General features: G+C 36.7%; 1 protein-coding gene across 1 annotated transcript; it reads right to left on the bottom strand.

The window, feature by feature from the left end:
- Positions 1–2845: 2845 nt before the first annotated feature.
- On the bottom strand, positions 2846–9546 carry LOC127813730 (UDP-glucuronate 4-epimerase 3). Its single transcript, XM_052354858.1, has 2 exons — positions 8035–9546; positions 2846–3307 (listed from the first exon to the last, which is right to left on the bottom strand). The coding sequence occupies exon 1, from the start codon at positions 9371–9373 to the stop codon at positions 8048–8050; it is 1326 nt and encodes a 441-aa protein (XP_052210818.1). The 5' UTR covers positions 9374–9546; the 3' UTR covers positions 2846–3307; positions 8035–8047.
- Positions 9547–17373: the final 7827 nt, after the last annotated feature.

Below are 17373 nucleotides of genomic sequence, written 5' to 3' on the forward strand. Positions count from 1 at the left end.
CCATACCCTAAGGGACCAACATGATTAAACTCACAGATTTGGTAACTATGCCATATCCAATACGATGTGATCGAGATAACATTTCAGAACTCTTTCGACATCAGAAACTCTTTCTGATCACGCTCACCCTTTCCAGGGGATTTCCAATCGCAACCAACTTAGATCACATAGAATGTTCACCCCATCCAATAGAGGTCAATGGATCCCATTAAGGAATATCTGCCTCCATACACCACTAGATAGAGACCATGCAAAGAGCATCCCCACTTCTGACAATAGTGCACAAGACAACTCTTGTTGCTTCCAATCAAAGAACCAGATACACAATCAAGAACCAACAACAAATCATTAATCCTCAAAACCATGTGATCTTTCACACGCATCACATTCATTGGATGTTCAACTAACATCCACTCATATGTCTACTATCTGCATCTTATGCAATGTGGCACGTGACTCACCACCCATTACCATTAGCATCTCATGCTAATAAATGGTAATAACCCTTGTATCGGTCCATAATCGATAAACCATATTCCCCTTCTGATAAATCTGAGGATTGGGAACTCCTTTAAGAAATACTAAACTAAAGATTCTTGTCACATCATTCTCAACTCTTAAGAATATGATCTCTACGAAAAAATCTAAGAACTCATTCATAAAGAAAATGCGGAGAGTATGAATAAAGATATGACATTTTATTAATTATCAAGATTACATCATAAGTGTCAATCACATACATCTCATGTAGTGTAAATCTAACATTTTGGACACTATCACTAACACAAGATTCATTACTCAACTAAGAATTCTCCTTTCTAAATTAAGGTAAGATCATTCAATCAAAGCATAGCAAGAATGCATTATATGAGTAAAATGATTTCTCATTCATATTTACTCAATTACATATAAGTTAAATAACCACTTGTTACTTAACTGAATCAAAAAAATATCTGAATCCTATTCTAACATTTCATTCAATCATTAATATTGAATTTTCGAGGAGTATATGGCTATATCCAGTTATTTAAAACAATATTACTTGATTGCATTAACTCTCAACTCAAGTGATTAAACATCACTTGATTACCAACCCTTAAGAGTTGAATTCTTAGCAACTTTGACCATATACTGCTTGATTCAACAAACTCTAAATCCTACAAACATTTGAATGATTTGCTTCTCAAGCAACAAACATTCAACTTATAAGATCTTCAAATATTCTTCCATTTGATTTTAGAATATCAAGGATCTTTAGAATTTGAGAATAATTATTAAATAGGCAATTTAAGCTTTATGTATCAAAACCTAAGAATCACTACTCGAGTATAAAATCATTTATTCAAGGACTTTGATGTTTAACACTTAAACATCAAATATGAATATGAAACACATTGCTCCTAGGCTTTGAATAATGCTTCCACATAATTTGAGTACTTTAACATATTATCTAGGTTTAAGTTTACTCTAAGTATCATAAGGTCCACATGACACTCATGCATTATGGATATTAAAATATCATTTGAAATCTTAGAACAACATATATCAATAGGTAAACGTTAAAGCTCAACACATCAAGAAGACAAAAGAAGAACAAATAATCACAACACAAAAAGCTTCAACAAATAAGAGAGTATTAAAAAATACATTAAAGTTTTGCATAAATCACTTATCATCAAAACATTCTTAATAGGAAACTCAACAAGAGAGAAGTACCATGTGGCATCATGTAAGAGAGAGAGATTATGTATTAAGATTGTATATGGATGAGGGATTATGATGTGTTCTCAAGCTTTAGAATTGAGATTTGTTTTTTCATCTCAGAACAAATTTGTTAGAGATTTTTTGAAATGATTTGATGAAGAGAAAAAGATATTGAAGAAAGTTCTAAGATCTAACTAAGTATCTTGCAACTGATGCTTGGAAATCTATCCAAAATTTTAACTGTATGTGCTTAACTGCTCATTGGATAGATAATGATTGAAAATTAAACAAAAGAATCATAAATTTTTGTCAAGTTTTCAATCACTAGGGTGAGACAATTGGAAAAATGTTCAATTTATGTTTGTGAGAATGGGGAATTGAGCAGTTTTTTACCCTCATAGTTGATAATATAAGTTCTAATAACGGAGTTATTTGACATTTGAAAGAAAAAGAGAAAAAATTGGAAAGGGATAATCATAGAGCACGGGTTCTCACATTTAAGATGGTGTGCACACATAATTGATCTTATTGTGAAGGAAGGTTTAAAGAATGTAGACAAATCTGTTCTTAAGATTCAGAATGCCACAAGGTATGTGAGATGGGACCCCTTCAAGATTTGTCACTTTCAAAAAAATGTGTGGAGATTTGAGAATATTGAATCTAAGCGTCTTTTGTGCCTTGATGTTGAAACAAAGATGGAATTCTACCTATTTGATGTTAGAAACAGTTTCAAAATTGAAAAAAAAAAAAAAAAAAAAACATTTGAAAGGATTGAGGAAGAGGATGATAAATATTTTCTTTATTTTCAGTGAGGTGAAGCTGATAACAACGATGATGATATGAGATGGAGAGGGAGAATGAGAGTAGAAAAGGGAGAGGGAATAAGTACAGAAGGCCTCTTACTTGACATGATGATTGAACAAAAGCAACTTGTTTCATAAAGTTTCTAAAGATCTTTACAAAGCAACCTCAAAGGTTTTGAGTTTTGAGTTCTTTATATGTCACTTGGAATTTATTTTTTCAATAAATAGTGGCATTGAAAAGTAGGATGGTGCAAATGAATAAAAGGAAGGATTACATCTTGAGTGAAATGGCTACTCGCATGACCTCAAAATTGGACAAGTATTGAGACAATCATGATAATATCAATTTTCTATATATGAAATAGGACCATATATTATTGTCCTTGCTAAGATTACAAGCGGTATTCATGAATTCTAAGAGATTATAGGTTTAGCATAATTAATTTCACTAATCATATCTTAAATATTGAAGTAAAAACATATCCCATCAAGCATTCAGAAAATCGCCTGTGCTAAGGTGTTATCCAGCGCATCCAAACTGCATCACTAATTTCAACTTCATCCTTCTGTTCTCTGGGTACTTGCAGCATTATCATTCAGTCTCCAATCTCCATAAGATTCTTGCACAAACAGTACTCAAAAGAAGAAGATAACTCCAGCACAAGAGGAAGCCATGAATTGAAATGCACCTATTTTCTCACAAACTGACGCTTTGACAAGCAATTAAAAAGGACCAACCATAATCGAGTTTTCATCGAGGAATGCACGTATCTTGGCTAACCATCTCCATTCATCTGCAACTGAATTTTATACCAAGCATGTCATTTTTGTTGAGTAAACTGAATTATTTAACTAGACCGAACTTTTCCCCTTTTTCACCCTCGGCAATGGCAAGCGTAAGGAAAAAATCATGTAAAAACATAGATAGTACTGAGAGGGTCATGGAATCAGGGCCCTAACCAGATCAAGAAATCAAAATTGAACTCACTACTCAGCCTGTAAAGCCAGCCGTCCACAGTTTTTGCCTTAGAATCCTTTAACATTCTTGAGAAGACTCCAGGTTATACCCTATTATGCGGACGTTTTATATACTCTCCCTTGATAAACTGTAAACTCCAGGTTATACCCTATTATGCGGACGTTTCATATACTCTCCCTTGATAAACTGTAATATCTCCTGAATATCATGGTGCTTTCAATCATGAATTCTTCTAATGTTCTTGACTAACTAAAGAGTAATATGACACGCATTAAAATTACAACTACACATTGCAGTCTTTGTCTCTTTCATCCAGGACAAAGTTACTATCACGATGCTTAGTCACACACAAGTCAAGCTAAAGGTTGAAAGCAGTTAGAATAAGCAGACTTAGGCCAGAGCAGTTTTCTCCAGAATCTATTTTCATAGTAGCAAGTTCATAGTGCTGATTCTTTCCAAATTTAAAAGCAGGTTGCATCATCTGCAATTAAAGGTGGGCACCTTGTAACATATAAAGGTTATTCAACTTCTGCATATGATGCTTCTGTTAATCCATCTACTGACCTTGACCTAGAGCCCAACATCCCACTAGGATTTTCATTTTTGTTATGCACACAAAGACAAAATTGACATTATTTTAGATGAGCAAATTGTTTTACCAGGGATGGAGAGATTCAACATGTCCTTGTTCACTGGGAAAATCCCCCAAAGTTAGATTGACACAAAATATTGGGCAATAAAGCACTGACATATTTATCTAGCAAAATATGACAAGGATGTTAAACTAGATATATGGCCATACAAGAAAAAATAAAATTAGAAATCAAGTTATTAATAATAAGGTCAAAGTAGCTCTTGGTAAAAATAAGATGCATAAAACATGTTTAAGATCGGTTTGGTCATGCGAGACAGACAAAAAGAGGCTTATGTGAGAGTGGATGTAATAGAACAAATATCTAGCAAAACAGGTAGAAGAAGTCAACATAAACTTGGTGGAAAACACTTGGACATGATATGAGTTACAGCAGCTTTACAAAAATAAAGGTATAGATAGAAATGATTAGCGAGCTAAATTTATGTTGGCAAGTCTAGATAGAAATGATTGGCGAGCTAAATTTATGTGGCCAACGTCACATAATAGAATAAAGGTTCAATGTTGTTATTATATAAATTAGTCGGGAGACATTGGACAAGTTGATTTGCGCCCATTAGTTGTAAAAGAGCATGCAAGATCTTCATGAGAGAGTATAAAGTTATTCCCCTCTTGGCAAGTTGGAGCTGGAATAAGGTTTAAACCACCAGTTACAAACAGATTTATGGTTGCTGAGGTTGAGTTTCTTGTTTTTTTAAGGGCAGATTGATGCATTTTATGAATTTTTTTTTTTTTTTGAATTATTGAACTTTAATTTATCCTATTTCCAATATTAGAATCTTTAGTTTTTGTTTGAATTCTTGTAATTTGATTTTGATAGCTTTTGTGATAGAATTTCTAGTCTACAAATAGGTACTGTTAATACAAATAAAAAACCATGATTGAGTTCAAATACAAGTGATTATTTTTTTCCCTAATCTGGTTCATTCTTCAACTTCTGCAACTGCTTCCTTTTCTCTGTTCCCCGACTTCTTGCTCCCCTATTTTCTGACTGGCTTATTTCCCTTCTCTTCATCTTTTCTACATTCTCTGAATTTTGTTCTTTTTTCCACATCAAGTTGCCTTAGAGATAGGGCATTGTCCTGTAGAATGCCCCTGCTCCCTTTGCGTGTCCAAACCTGGCTTCCCACTCATCCTATATGCATATTTTATGTACTTGTTGTACTAGAAAAAATTGTGCAAGTCAACATTATCTAACATTCTTCATCAATGTTGGCCATTAGTACATAATAGAAGCTACAAAATATGTTAGTACATAATAGAAGCTACAAAATATGTATATATAAAATTTTTACAGGAAAAACTCGTTTTTGAAGCATAAACTATCACTATGAACTACCATATCCAAGAAAAGAGAGGAGAGGAAAAATTAAGAAGTAAACAGCCAAAATGAAAACGGATTAACTGTATACATAAGAACTACCATGAGATCCAGACATGTATCTTGCAGTAATTGGGAGAGGAAATCAATAACTCTATATTCAATAATCAAAAGTACTGTTTTCTTCTGAATGTATCATATGCCTAACTCTGGGCAAATCAACCCTAACTATAAACATAATTATGAAATCCAATCCAAACTATGATAAACAAAGGATAAAATAAAAGATAAAGCCTGCTAAAAGATAAAAATAACAATATAAAATCTAATCAAAATATGACTCTAATCAAAAGATAAAATAAATCAACTAAATCTCATCATTCTAAAAATCCTTGTTTCTCCTCACTTATCAAATGAGAAAAAAAAAGTAATGGAGCCACCAAGTTTACTTAATCGGGTTTATCCATAAGCAATCCCATTAAAATTCAAAAAGCCATGTGGCAAAAGAGCTTTTCCGTATCAATGTTTCCATTCTCTCCAAAATGATTGTCCGCTTTGTTTTGGTTTCTGGCATCTAATTGTTCCAGCCTAAGAAGCACCGATACTAATAAAGAATATGGGCATGGGAATGGATGCAATACAAAAATACCTACTTTTTATAATTTTAATAGTAATATTCATAGTATAATAATATAAAATACTGAAAACATTGAAAAAGTATGGCTAATTTAATATGAAGATACCGTTCATTTTAACAAAGATAAAATAAAAAACTACAGAAAAAATGCCACTACTCCAATATAAAGATATCATAAATCAACAATAATCATAATATAAACATCAATCAACATAAAACATACATAGTTATTTCTATTGAAATTAGAATTAGGCTCAATTGTGGTTTTTGTTCTTTTACCTAAAGAACTTATCATATTTATAGATGTTACTCCAGAAGTTATAAAATTCTTTTAAAAAACCCTAGTGTTCCCTGATGTGTGTTCATCACATGTCCTAAACCTGTCCAAAAACAAAAACAATAACAATCAAAAGGCCTTCATCCCGCTAGGTGAGGTATCTAGAATTTTTTATATGAGATCTAACAATTTTTACATTGACTGTCAGTTACCTAACTCAATCCTACTCCTCCCCTATCCAAGTAGGACAAAATGAATAGAAAAAACACCTTCATCACTCAAAATGTCGACAAGATTACTCAATTCACAGGTGAAGTTCTATCCATAAATAAAAGTGAAAATAAGAATTAGGACGTGCCGAACGTATCCTGGAGTATCCACCATATCAGACATGAATATAGGCCACCCTAGATGAAGTGTACATGTTTCCTAGATTACAGCTACCAATTGCAAATTCCCCTACAGACTGCATATTGCTGCTATGTGTGCCAAAGTAAGAGCCAAATAGTCCCTATCAGTGACAGCTCATAAAAGCAGCAAAAACTATAGAAAATCATAAGAGTTCTTAAACCAACTTGTAAAAGAAAACAGAGAATAGTCACTCAAATTGCTAACTTGAAGAGGCAGAAATACCTATTGAACCAGATTCCAGACCATAGTTATTACAAGAAACAAACAGAGACAAAGTATACCACCCATTGGAAAAAAGAACCATAATAGCGTAGGGGCATATATAAGCTCCATCGCTTGGATAAGCAAATAGGCAGAAATATAACAAAATCTGAACGTATAATAACAGCTGCATAAGTACTAAGTAGGTAAAGATAAATAAATAAATAAATAACAGAACTGAATAGGACTAAATACACAACTCTTCCAACCTACAGGCAATGGGTGAAATTGGTTCATACCAAGATGAAAGCTAGAAAAGATGTTTTCCATTCAACAGTACAACATATCAAGCCTTAACCCCACTAGGTGGGGTCAGCTAGTTTTCCATTCATCAGCCATTGAGAATATTTAGATTTGGAAACCATTCTTGTTGTGGGATCCAAAAGTAAAATGTTCATATAAAACAATGAAATCCAAATTATACAAAACAGAGCAAATAAAAGTTCATAAGCAGTAATCTACGGTTACAAGCATATCTAGTCAAATATGAAAAAGAATGGTCAGCCAAATATAGCAGCTATATAGACAATAATACATCACAGGGGTAAGAACAGTTTATTTAGATTTTTACACCAAATCATCAAGTCAGATCAAATTAAGGAGGGATAATTGGAAAGTAAAATTAAGTAAGATGACATAATGTGAAAGACGAATGTAGCAAAAGATATTTTATTGGAATCACCTAAAGATAATAACTGGCCTGTACAACGCTGAACATAAAAATAAAGAAAATTATCAATGGGTACCCTAACAAGACAACAGAAAAAAAAAATGTGGAAACTGACGAAGCAACCTCTACTGCCCAGTTGGTACAGATCAGGAAGATCCTGCAAACAATGCAGGACAAGCAACAATGCTATTCACTGGAGGATATAATTCCTCGTATGAAAACTTCACATGGTTAGAAACGGAAAGGGGTATTGATCACCAAAAGTGGCAACATCAAAGGCAACTAAAATGAAGCAGAATTCAAAGTGTTGTTGCAGAACCTGTATTCGAGATTCATTGGGCATTTTTCTTCTTAGGATGATAGTAACTGAGATACCACTTGACAAACTTCTTCAATCCTGTCTCCAAGTCAGTGGTCGGTTTATAATCGAGCTCCTTGTGAGCCAAGCTTATATTAGCATGCGTGAATTGCACATCCCCATTCGTTGGCATAGATAATACTCTTTTTCTAGCCTTCACCTTCAAAAGCTTTTCCAGAATACTGACGAGCTTGCTAACAGGCACTGGCGAAGTGTTCCCCAAGTTGAAAACCCGCAATTGTGCCGCACCCTTTTTCTTCCCACCACTGCCCGTGCTTTTCTTTGCAGTATCCAACGCAGCCAGACAACCTTTCACTATGTCGTCAATGTAGGTGAAATCTCTTGCCACGGTAGCATGATCAGGACCTTCGAATATCGTAATTGGCTTCCTCTTCAGAATATCTCTTGTGAAGAAGAAATACGCCATATCAGGCCTACCCCAAGGTCCATACACAGTGAAAAACCGCAAACCAGTAATTGAAAGACCATATATATGATTATATGTATGCGCAATAGCTTCGTCTGCCTTCTTGGTCGCGGCATAGAGACTAGCAGGACGGTCCGTACGGTCTTTTTCCGAAAACGGTACCTTGGAATTGAGTCCATAAACCGAACTCGACGACGCCCAGATGACCGCGGGTTGCGGATTTACTGATTTGCATACTTCAAGAAGGTTCACGAAGCCGGCAATGTTGCTGTGAATGTACGAACTCGGGTTCTCCATCGCGTACCTCACTCCAGCCTGAGCCGCCAGGTGCATTACATGCGTGAAAGGCGCCACATCAAAGAGCTTGCGCAGCAAATCGGCATTGTTGATGTCGCCCTCTACGACGAAGACGCCGGCACGTTCCAGCCTGGCTCGGCGGGCCTGTTTAAGGCCAATGTCGTAGTAACCATTGAAATTGTCCAGGCCGAGAACTCCGTCGCCGCGCCGCTTCAGGGCAATGGACACATGGCTTCCCACGAACCCCGCCGCGCCGGTCACCAGAACGCAGGCGCCGCTCCGGGAGCGAACTCGAGCCGACGACCGAACGCGCCGCTCCCAAGCCTCCCCGCCCCAGGAAGCGTTCTGAAGGTTCCTGCGATTGGACTCCACCGTTGACGTCGACGACGACAGCGACGACACGAGGAAGCACGCAACGATAAGCGCGATGAAGAGAAATGACCAGAGCGTGAGCTTCGGAAACGAGGAGTAGAGCCGGACACGGGGAATCCACGGCGAGGACTTGTCGGGCTTGAATTTTCCGGGCGACGAAATGTCGTCGATGTGCGACGCTATGATCGGCTTGAACTGCGTCATTGTAGCGACTGGAAAGGATAATCAAACTGGAGGATGATCGAATTTTAGGGTTAGGGTTTGGTAATGGAATCTCCCGGAGTCCACTTCGACCACTTCAAGCGGAGACAAAGTCACAATCTGATTCTATCTGATCCATATATCAAAATTTCAGCAGGAAAAGGGGAACCGAGAATCTTCATGTCACCGACTTAGAGTCAGCCGCATGTTAACACTTTATTACGTCTTGCTATCCTCATTTTAAACTAATTATACATGACCTCCTCCTACTCCCACACCTACTCCTAAATTCCTGCGCATTCCGTGCCCCTGAACAATTAATTATTGCAGATAAGCCCCAATTTTGTAATTATCAATTTATCAGGGGTGCTTGATTACGGTTCCTTGTGATCTCTCTCTTTCATTGCAGTTGTAGAAGTTAATTATATGCAATCATTTGTTACTTGTGGCGCATAAATTGTATCGTTATTAAATTTGACATTATTGATGATGATTCTTGCGTTTTATGTAGTTTTTTTATTAGTACCTGCATCGGAACGAATAAGATGGGCCTTTTATCTAATTATTTTTTGAAAATTAAAAATATATCATGATTTCAAAATATTAAGGCCCCATCTTTTTAAGTTTTAATTCTTAATTTTTTATTTTGATAGCTTATTTTTAGAAAATTAAAAATATATTCTATTTGACATTCTAAAAAATTATTTCTCAAAATAAAAAATTAAAAAATATCTTTTATTTAAAATTTTGAGAATAAATTTTTAATGATATTTTATTCAATAAATTTGATTATTCAATAAATTAGAACTTTTTAATACTAATATATTATTAAGAAATATATACATTTTAAAGTTGGTGAATCTTAAAATATTTTTTCCCGTTACAAGAATAAAATATAAATAAATAAATAAATTGACTTGGCAAAAAAAATAGAAAATATAAAAATAAAAATTAAAAATGTATATTGATAATTACATAATGTGATTATGAATAATAAGATTATAGCAAATAGTTCAATAACAAGTGAGATAAGATTATAAGTTTTAATACAAATGCTAAAAATAAACATAGTTCAAAAATTAAAACAATAAAATAAAATTATAAACTCATGTACGAGTCCTTCGATATTTATTCCACATTTGTGTAGCAATTTGATCCATAAGTTGTTCCATTTGAGCTATTTGATTAGCATCAAATGTATGGCTTATTGATCTTAACCTTGACTCTCGCATATCATCAAATATTATATTCTTTGATGAATATACAGCCCAAGCAACATATCTTTAGATGAATGCAGTATGTATGTAATACGTCAACCAAATGATGTCTGACTTCTTGCTCCAAAAAAAAAAGTAAAGAATATATAAATTTTTATCCAATAACAATAAAAATTTTATTTAATAACAAAAGTTGTACCAACCAAACAAAGTTTGTAAGAACTGGGTATATATACTATGAAGCACGGAAGCGGCTCGGAGGCGTTGTTTCAACGTTTCCGAACCGTTTCTCGTTTCGGAAACGGTTAAAAACGGCCTGAAACATTTTCGGGCAGTTTGTGTAATTTTTATAAACTTATGAGACATTTCCATAATTAAAAAAAAAAATCTGGAAACGCGTTTCCAGAAGGAAACGCGTTTCAATTGCTTCTAACAGGCCGCGGCTTGAACAAAAGCCCTAAATCCCTAAATTTTTCCTCTCCTCCTCTTCTTCTCCTTCTTCTTCTTCCAGTTCGAGTTCGATTGCCTTCGCCCTCGCTGCTACCTGCTTCCGGTTTGGTTGTTTCGTGGCTCTCGCCCCCGTCAGCTTCGTCGCACTCGCCCTTCTGGTTCGTTTCGGTGCTTATCGCCATCTACTTCAGCGCCTCACTTCGTCTCCTTCGTCGTCTCCTTAGCTGTCTTTGTCGTCGCCTTCGCTGTCTTCGTTATCCCCTTAGCCATCTTCATCGTCGCCTTCACCGTCTTCATCATTGCCTTTATCGTCTTCGCCGTCGCCTTTGTTGTCTTCACCGTCGCCTTTGCCGTCTTCATCGTTGCCTTCGCTGTCGTGTTGTTTTCTGTTTCGTTGCACTCTTGTAAGTAATCTCCTAATTCTCCTTGGTTGCTTCCCTCTTTGTGGCTTGTATGTGCAATTACAGTGTTGGCTAATGGCTTGTATAGTTGTGTATATTTAATTTAAATGAGTTTTGTATGCAATTACAGTGTTGTATGTGCAATTACAGGGTTGGCAATTATGTTATATATATTTAATTTAAGTGAGTTTTGTATGTAATTTTGATATATGCAGTTAAGAATTGGTTGATGCTTTAATTAGAAATCTTACAGTAAGAGAAATGCTCGTATTTAAAAAGCTGTTATTTTGTTCAAATAATTGGTTGATGCTTTAATTAGAAATCTTACAGTAAGAGAAATTCAAATATTTGTTTATATTTAAATTTTTTTTATATTAAAAATTATATTTATAAAAAAACCTCTATATTTTTAATATTTACAATTTACTCCACATTTCCGTTTCCTATCGGAAACGTCTCCCGTTTCCATTTTCGTGCAACCTAGTATATATATACCCAGCAACCAGGACCATCTCCGGCCAAAGATTCCGACAATCAAAGTCTACCATTAGAAACCCCAACCCAATGAGGTTAATATACCCCAAAACCAGCAAAATCCAGAAGTCGAATCTCCATAGATCTAATTTTTAATTTTCGTCTAAAATTGAAAAATGAAATTATAGTTGCCACTGACCACTGTGGTCGATGGTTTCCAGTGATCAGAGGTAACCACTATACACTCTTATCTCCATCAACCAATGTAACGACCTGCTCCCACTTATGGGCGCCACGGGTAAATAATCGATCGGATTACTTACCCAACGAATCACAATTGAAGGGTTGGACTATGTTTCAATAGGAAACGCCCTAGGTGGGAACTAGGCTTCGTCCTTCCCTTTGCTCCACTCAGGAATCGGTCCCAACTCAAACAAAAAAACCCAGCGGATCGAGACTCGAAACCTGGGTGAGTTTCACTTCTCTTCAGCTCGCCTCATAGCAAGCCAAAGGTGACCCAGACACAAAGCTAACATAACACATACTTCGCTGAGTATTAGAGATTTATGAGAACATACCTCGCTGATCTTTACTCGATCCGAACTTGGCTTCAACAACCAAAGCCATATATACCACACGCAGATTCACAATCATCTATCACACCATTATGATTACAACAACTAGATACCTCTAGTGCTCAATAACGCTTACATTCAAGCACATGAATACACATAAAAAAAAAAATACAGGAGAATACACAACAACACATCTCAGACAACGATGATAGTTGCCACAATAGTCTCCCGGCACCATCCCTGCTTACATATGGTCTTGCATAATCTACAACATGAGGTAAAACCTTATGAGTCATAAAAACTCAGTAAGGGTGCAATGCATGTAAATATGAATACAATCATATTTATGTATGCCAAATGCATGTAAATGAGGCTAGGCTCATTTATCCTCACAACCCTCCAAGATTTGAGGCATCAACCTCCACAACACTAGTCTTTCATATGGTCAAATGTAACGACCCATTAGAGGGTTTAGATTTTATTTAGAAATTATTGAATTTCTTAATTAGTTTGTTTGGAGGATTTTTGCCAATTAATTGTTAATATGGCAATCTAGAGACTTTAGTTGAGAAAATAGCTTTTAAATAGCATTTAATTATTTAATTATTGTGAAGATTAAATGCAAGGACATGTTGGTCATTTAAGGATTTGATGTTATCATTTAATTATTAAATAGAATTATTGTGATTAAGGGATTGAAGAATCCATCCGTGAGACGAATGGGTTAGAAGACTCCTAGTTATAATAGGAGAATGAGTTATGGCGTTAGGGCTTCTTATATCAGTGTATATATAGTTTCATAAGTCATATGTTCTTCACGCCGCAAGAACAGAGAGCCAAGAAGCAATCAGTGAGTTCAAGTTTTGCATAGGAGGCTCTCGTGAGATCATTAAGTCGATCAAGAAGATCATAAGGCAAGTATCCTTCCCCTGTAATCCTTTCTTACAGGTCTTGATTGAGTTGATATCAAATTTCCAGAATTGAATCAGTTCCAGTGCATGTATATGTATATATATGTGCGTTACAATGAGTTATATCAGTTCAGTGCATGTTATAAATATATATATCTCCATGCGTACAGTGAGTTCACAGCAGGCATGCATAATTTCTTTCAGCGATTCTCATCAATATTGTTGTTGAATCATTCTCAAGTTTGTTTGGAATCAGTTGGGATTTGTTTTCTCAAGTCTTCTTTCGGAATGGTGTAGTAATGTTAAGTTTGTAATTCAAGATATCATCTCTGTTCGTGAGTTTTATGTCTGATAAGATTCCAGTCATTCGAATGAGTCTTGTGTCATTCGAATGAGTTCCAAAACATCCGAATAAGTTTCAGTGTTATCGTAAGCTTTTCCCTTATAATATTTAGTCATTCGAATGAGTTTTTGGTCATTCGAATGAGTCATGTGTTATCATATCATTCGTATGTGTTTTTGGTCTGTCATTCGAATGAGCTTCCTTGTCATTCGAATGAGTCCTTGAAGATGTGTCTAAGCTGTTGCTTTGTATAGTTTAGCATTCGAATGAGCCTTCTTGTCATTCGAATGATCCATAAATTGATTCGAATAAAGTTACTGTTGCATTCGAATGAGTCGCATTTTTCCAGTTCAAAAGTTGGAAATTTTCAAAATTCATTCGAATGAATTTGTGAGTCATTCGAATGAGTCCTGGATCAGATTCGAATAGCCTTTGAATAGCATCTATCATTCGAATAAGCCTTCTGTCATTCGAATGAGTCTCTGTCATTCGAATGAGTTTTCTGCCATTCGAATGAGCTTGCTGAAATCATTTTTTTCATTCGAATGGGCTGTTTTTTCATTCAAATTGCTTCATTTTGCTTCCTCAATCATCCAAATAGTATCAAACAACATCCAAACAGCTTCCAATAAATTCTTGATCTAAGTCTTAAATTTAATATAAATATTCAATTATTCAAATATTGAATTTTTATGCCAAGATATGATAAAATCCAATATGCCATGCCTATACTCAGAAATTTCAGAATATTTAAATCTCAATATTTCTAGTAAAAATCATATACCATGTTTAGCAGTTCATTATGACATGGTCAGCATTATTTTGTGAGATTATGTGTATACACATTGTATGAGCATTGAGCATGACTTTATGTGGAGCACTACATATCGTGTGCCAGCATTTATATGAGCATTGCATTATGCGCGCCAGGCGGCTTGTCCGCGGGGATCCCACTAGTATCAGTTCAATTATATCTCAGTTATGAGTTGCTCGCCTGATGTCGACCAGGGAGCTAGGGGCATGTTGCCCAAAGTACGTGCTTACAGTTTTTATGTTTGTAGGACTCAGATCAGTCAGGTATGTGTTACAGTTATGTGGGCCTACGTGCCAAAGTTGCATACCTGCATTTAGTTACAGTTTATGTGCACTACATCTTATAATGCCATTCAGTGATTATTATATCTCTCAGTTCAAGTTCAGTAAGTTTAATCAGTATCGATATTCTTCGATTCAGCTTCAGTTATTCTTTCCAGTTTATTACTTGCTGAGCTTTGTAGCTCACCTTGTACTCTTCACCATTCCAGGACCTAGTGGGGGAGTACCAGATGTGGGGCCTATCAGCAGTGTCCAGTAGTGTGTGTACGTGGAGCCGCTTAAGACCAAAGATGTCTGGGAGTTGTTAGTTTATTAGTTAGTGCTTGTAGATTTATTTTATATTCCAGTTTAGGGATTTTCCCTTAGATGTAATTTATGGTTTTCAGTTATTAACTTAGAGTTTTATTTCAGTTGATTGAGATGTTCATTTTGGTATCAGATTTCAGTTTATCAGTCAGTTTATTTTATTATCTCCAGTAGCACCTCTTCTCGGGCAGTTCTAGGAGAGGGGGTGTTACATCACAGGCTCACTAGATCTCACATCACGCAAGATAACCACTACATGCAAATGCTTCATAAAAACATTATCAAATATATTTACCAACTTGCAAGGCCACCTCCACATGGGGCCATCCCTTACCTAGATTGAAGCTTCATCCCTGTCTCGGGCGAGAACGCCAGCCCGGACTCCGAGCTTTTCTAGGATCACCGCCTCCCCAGACGAACCTAGATGCAAACACACACAAACCCAACTCCATTAACATCTGACATTAAACCAATGCTCTAAACTTTGCCACACATCAAAAAACTCACCCAACAACAACTTCCAATCAACCCCATCCGAGGGTTCAATCCAACGAATACTACACAATTCATTATCTCATTTAATGAAAATAACTAGGAAAGAATTAACTCAATTTACCTCGATTAATTCTGGAGAAGACATCGGGAAAACACTTACTCGGCGTTGCCTCCTTGGCCGCAAATCTTGAGCCCAAATCTCATTCTCGGGCCTCTAGTACGCTCCTTAAGCCCCAAAATAATTTCTAGAAGTTTTCTAGAATTTTTTGGAATTTCTTCCTATTTTTCCCTTTTTTTTCTAGATTTTTTTCATTATTTTTTTCTTTTTCTTTCTTTTCTGCATCTTCTTCTTCCCCGCGTTCCTTCTTCTTCTCTCCTCCATGCTCGCACAACGCCTGCACTAGCTCCTCCAGTCTCCCACTGCCTAGCCCGATGCCTACCTTCACTTGCAGCACCGCCCTCAGCAGCCACCACCGGCTACCCGCGACCACTGGCCGAACGCTGCCACTGCGGCTGGTTCCCCCACGCGCACCGCAGTCGCTGTAACTCCCACGCGTTCGCCATGGCCGACAATTGGAGCTCCTGGCTGCCCTGTTGCGGCCGCCTTCCACCGCCATGGATCACTCTCGTGACCCCCGCTATCCGTCGGTCGCCTTTTGTTGCTACACGACCACTACTTCAGCCACTCCCAGCCCGCACTAGCCGCTGCTTCCCTATTGGCCATGGCTGCCGATGCCTCAAGCGCTCTTTCTCTCTCTCTCTCTCTCTCTCTCTCTCTCTCTCTCGCGAGCTCTCTCACACTCTCGTGATCTCACTCTCTCCTGCTCTTGGCTCCTCCCCCGCGAGCTCTCTGCTTTTGATTTCAAATTACAAATAGGAAGCTTCCTTGAAGCTTCCTCACGCATATACAGCCTCTATATATATATATTTAAGTAATTTACACATTTATCCTTCTAACTTCTCACAATTTCACTTTACCCCTTTCAAGGCTTTAATTAATTGCCCTCCAGCCCACAAAAACTTAATTTTTCAACATTAATATTCGTTATTTACTCAAAAATGTCGATTTTGTCCCTAGGCCTGCACGAAACCTTTATTCCACCCGAAAACACTTAAGGGTTGCTTTATTCTCATAACCGGACCACCCCTAGGGTCCCCTCAGCTTCCCGGAGGTCCCCTGCAACCATTCGGTACTGACACTCATTCGGGCTTATACAGAATTTATTCTGAAAATTATTCCCGATCGGACCGCTTCCAGCGTCATTATCCTCATCTCGAGACGCTCACCAATCTCTTGCTCTCTTCCTTGGATATCCAAGTCCAGAGGCACTTCCTGTCGTCAACTCGGCGAATTTCATTATTTAATTTCTCAAAACCGACTCTTGGGTTTCTCGAACCACCCAAGATCCTTTCAAAATAATCAAAAATTATTTATTTTGAATACCATGTAATACCGGGTATTACATTCCACCCCCTTAAAGAATTTCGTCCTCGAAATTCACTTTACCTTAATCTTTTGCCCAAGATAATCACATTCTCGGGCTACATGGCAAATTTCCATGCTCGAGAATCTCATAAGCCTATCCATTTCTCTGCCTTTACCTTGAGTCATTCCCACCTCAAGGCTTTACTTAGGCATTTGGTCCTTCACCTCTCGAGGACATTCACCAACCGAATACCGCCTTGGCCTCTAGCTAAATCACACCACTAATCGTTGGTCATGTTTACTGTAACGA

This window comes from Diospyros lotus, chromosome 11, assembly GCF_014633365.1.
Source record: "Diospyros lotus cultivar Yz01 chromosome 11, ASM1463336v1, whole genome shotgun sequence".
NCBI classification, from domain to species: Eukaryota; Viridiplantae; Streptophyta; class Magnoliopsida; order Ericales; family Ebenaceae; genus Diospyros; species Diospyros lotus.